Source organism: Xylocopa sonorina, chromosome 15 (genome assembly GCF_050948175.1).
Source record: "Xylocopa sonorina isolate GNS202 chromosome 15, iyXylSono1_principal, whole genome shotgun sequence".
Taxonomy (NCBI): domain Eukaryota; kingdom Metazoa; phylum Arthropoda; class Insecta; order Hymenoptera; family Apidae; genus Xylocopa; species Xylocopa sonorina.
The window spans coordinates 503,372-507,607 of record NC_135207.1 but is presented as its reverse complement, the minus strand read 5'-3'; the positions used below and the strand labels follow the sequence as shown (position 1 = coordinate 507,607).

The following is a 4,236-nucleotide window of genomic DNA, read 5'->3' as shown; positions in this document are numbered from 1 at the left end:
GCATTCTTAGACTTTATATGTTTACACGCTTTTCTTTTACAAAAACCAGTACTAAAATAATGGAATTAAATAAATTACGTAGTATAAATTATAAAGGACAATAAGAAAATAATAATAAATTATAACAATAATAAAATATTTATTTATTTAGTAATACAGGTCACAAAATCGAATTTCAGTTTGTACTTAACATTTGGGTGCTAATATTATTAAAATTTGCAGATATGCTTGTGAAAACACAACGGATGCAAACCTTTTTTGCATGCTATAATTGCATATGCTATAATGCATGCTAAATTGGACCTTTTAACCGTTGAAGAAAATGTAATGGCTTTTCATCACCGATACCACGGCTTCGTAAAGCTCGGCGAAGTTTTGATTCAGAAGATTTATCAAAGGTATTTATTATATGCCTTTTAACTTCATCATACTTTCCCCGTGCTGTCAGGTACCGCGAGGTCAGTACATCAGCGATATAAGGTAAAATATGTTGATCTAACTGAGTAACGACATATTTATATTTAGTTTCATCGCTGTTAATTTTACCAAGATCAAAGGTAAGTTCTACTTGAGTAAACCAGATGGTTGGATTTTCTTTCCAAAAAAGAAGTAACTTGCGTAATGTCGTCGCGTTAATACTAACGTCTCCTTGATCATCCCTTTGAATTTTTAAAATGTCATCATTTGTTGCGACATCGTCTCTCTATGCCTCATCCCTTATGACGTCTCTTCTAATTGGCAATCTTGATACAGCCATTTTAAATCTTCGCTATTTAAAATTAAATTCAAAACCTATTGCGTTTCTTCTATCGGGGTCACTAATTGTGGAGTCCTTAATAAAATAATTAAGCCGTTTATTTTGAAAGTGGCCTAAGTCCATTTATATTTAAATTGAGATATTTAAGGGTTTGTGTTTCAATGCAATTAAAAATATACGCACAGGATACTAGTGAGTCATACTGCTTAAGTGTTCTTATCAAGAATGGAGTTGGACCACTTTTAGAATTAACAACTAGATTCATTATAAAATTTGAAGGTAACCAAGTCCATTCAACATAATTTAACCCTTTGCACTCCGCGCACTTTTTAGCTAGAGGTTTCAGCTACTCCGGAACATTTTGATCATGACCGTCAGCTACTCCGAAAGTGTTTACAATGTTGCGACCGCGCAATTGAGAAGCTCAAAGACCCTGCCGTGTCATTAAAGAAAGCTTGTATATTATATATTTGAAAGCTATGTTTTATTAACAAAATTACGATGTAAAGAATATAACAATACATAAAAATAACAATTATCTTTTAAAATTCTTCATAGTATGATACCGTGAAAAGCAATCCCCAAGATGCATTCGTGGCTTGCCAGGACAAGTATCACAATATTCACTGGTTTCATGCCTTTCACCTTTCTTCTGCCTGTTAGAGCAAACGACACAATCTGTTTTTTTGCTCTTCCGCATTACGTGAAGCTTCCCGTTTAGCCTTATCTCAACAGATGCAGATGCAGAAGATGAAGCTCTCGATCTTTCTTGTCGAAAATCGTTAACTAGTTGATCTACTAGCAGTTTCACATATTTCAAATGTGTCAATGGTTTCTCATTTCGATTTTTTTTTACAGTCTTATATATAATATATGAATTCATCACACAGAATTCCATGCCCCAAAAAAACATTTTCCTCCACCACCTCAGTGATTTTCTCAAAAAACAATACGTGGCTGCGTATTGATCGGCTCGATCAACGCCGCCCATGGAAACTGTATAGCTTACAATTGCATTAGGTTTCCTAATGTTTATCTCCTTCCCTTCTCGCAGAATTCTTCTTGCTGTCATCATTCCAGCACCATTCCACGTGCTCAAAAGGGAAACGACTCTTTTGTCTTTCCAGGCTAAAAACATGGCTTCCCCTTTTTTTCTAATAAAGGTTTCCTGCTGTGAAAACTTTTTTTTCGGTAGCTTTGGAATACCTTTTCTATTTGTTTTTATAGTTCCAGTTAAGTGGCACATCATTTTCATTAATTCCTCTGCCCTGTAGTGGACTGCTTTCAGAAGAACCGTACGATAAATCAGACTTAGGCTCAATAGTGGTGGTCTGGTCGCCTTTCAAATTTCATTTTTTCGTGTTTTACGCTGACAGACAAAAATACGATTGAAAGAAACGGAGCAAGCTCGGTCGCCAGACCGATGACACTTATCGTTAACGCGTGCCGAAACATCTTCCTACCCGTATAAAGATACAATGTTGCCTGTAGATGCTGGGCGTGCCGTGTCGCCGCAGCGGCGACAACGGAGTGCTATGGGCTATAGTACGTGTCGCCGTAGCGGCGACAACGGAGTGCAAAGGGTTAAGATGCTTCAAATTGAAAAAAACAATACTCAATTTATTTTACATATCTTTAAAACACTTAGGAAACATAATTTATGTGATTCAAAACATTTTTTAACTACATAACGTATAAAATTACAAACATAAATTTATTACAAAACAATTTACTACTCTACATTTTGTGTGTGTGAAAGGGATTTGAAGAAATCATAATGTTCTGGTGGTATATAACGTAATAGGTCAATTATGTCCTTGAATTTTGTTGTTGTAATTTGTTTCATATTTTTATACAGTGGTGCCAATACAATATTTTCGAACTTTCTTGGTTTACCCCGACGTGGTAATAAATCCAGGACTTTCAAATTTTCATTTTCATTCATTGATGTCTTATAGAAAATTTAATACGGTTTATTTCTGACAAAACGCATCCAACATATTTTTAACCAGTTTATGGATTCTCCATCAGAATTCTTTAGCTTTTTAAAAATTGCGTCTTCTAATAATTTTGTTGATACAAAATCTCCTTTTCTCATTTCATTTACAATAAAGTTATTACCTTTCCGACACTTTTTAATAATATTGTAATAATCTTGGAGAACGAATAGTAAATTATTTTTTTTTAATGACATTTTTACCACGCCAAAATCTCTATCATTTGGTAAAAACGAATGTTCTGATATTAAAAATTTGTGATCTGTGATTTCCACATTACTTTCCAAAGTTTTGCCCGGCGCACATGTCACTGTAAGTTATAATGTGTCTTTCATTTCTTAAATTTTTAACATGTTTTAGGATGCATGAAACGATTTCTTGAGCACCTCTAGATGTAATAGTTTCATCTCAAACATACATGTAAACATTATCGTTATGAAAATTGTGAATACCCAAATTTAGAACATACATATTGCGTTTGCAATATGCTACTGAGGTAGTCAACTTGAGATACTGTAATGCTTTTTGCATGTCGAACGAGAAAGCGAAATAATAATCTGAATTACGTGATACTTGCTCCTGATCTTGTTTTAGTGACTTCCTAGCTGATTCTGCTAGTCTTAAATGGACATCCTGTTCTTCTGTAAGTCTATTCTTTTCTTCATCATCATTCGATGCTTTAATTTTGATGTTTAATAAGTCGCATTTTTGGCATGTATCTTTGCACGGTTGGTGGAAATGTAAATCAAAATCTTTTTTAAGTATCTTTCTGTAAGTCCACTCATTAACGGCTTTTATTTTATTTTCCTCGCAATGAAGCTCACATAAATGAAACATTTTCCTAAGAGCTAGATCAGGATGTAAATATCTTGTATTAGGATTATGAGATCTGGTATAATGGAATTCAAATTTAGAAAAAGTTTTAATATGGTTTTGAACGTGCTTTTTCTCATTCTCAGTTAATTTCCTTGATGATCCAACCATCATTCCACGTAAATCATTGCCTACATTTGCAGAGTTTAATATTTGTTTTAAGCGTCCTTTACTTACTTTAAAAGTATCCAAAAAGAATTTTTTACAAACGGGAACTTTTCTGTTTTTAGAATTTAACAAATACCTAAAACTTCAATTTCTTGGCGAACCTTTTCCGTTTGTTTGACGTCTTCGTTTCACAATTTTCCGCTCAATAGCTTCGTAAAGCAATACATTTTGTTCATTAACCCTTTCGCTACGGGGCGGATCTCCGCCGTGGTACTCCTGCAGTACGTCGCGCTACACCGCACGGTGCACGCAACCGATCGCAGCGGTCGCATCAACACCTTATTGTAACCTGCGTTGCTTGGCTGATGCTTTCGACGAAAAAACTTGTTTCAAAACAGAGTATTTATAATTTATTAACATGCATACTTTTAATTACTGAGATCAAATGATATTACACAATATAATAATATTATATAACATGATATAAGCGTATGATTAGAA

General features: G+C 34.2%; 1 protein-coding gene across 1 annotated transcript; it reads right to left on the bottom strand.

Moving 5' to 3' along the window:
- Positions 1-292: 292 nt before the first annotated feature.
- Positions 293-714, bottom strand: LOC143430846 (uncharacterized). Its single transcript, XM_076907282.1, has 2 exons — positions 710-714; positions 293-659 (listed from the first exon to the last, which is right to left on the bottom strand). Exons 1-2 carry the CDS (start codon positions 712-714, stop codon positions 293-295), a joined length of 372 nt encoding a protein of 123 aa, XP_076763397.1.
- Positions 715-4,236: the final 3,522 nt, after the last annotated feature.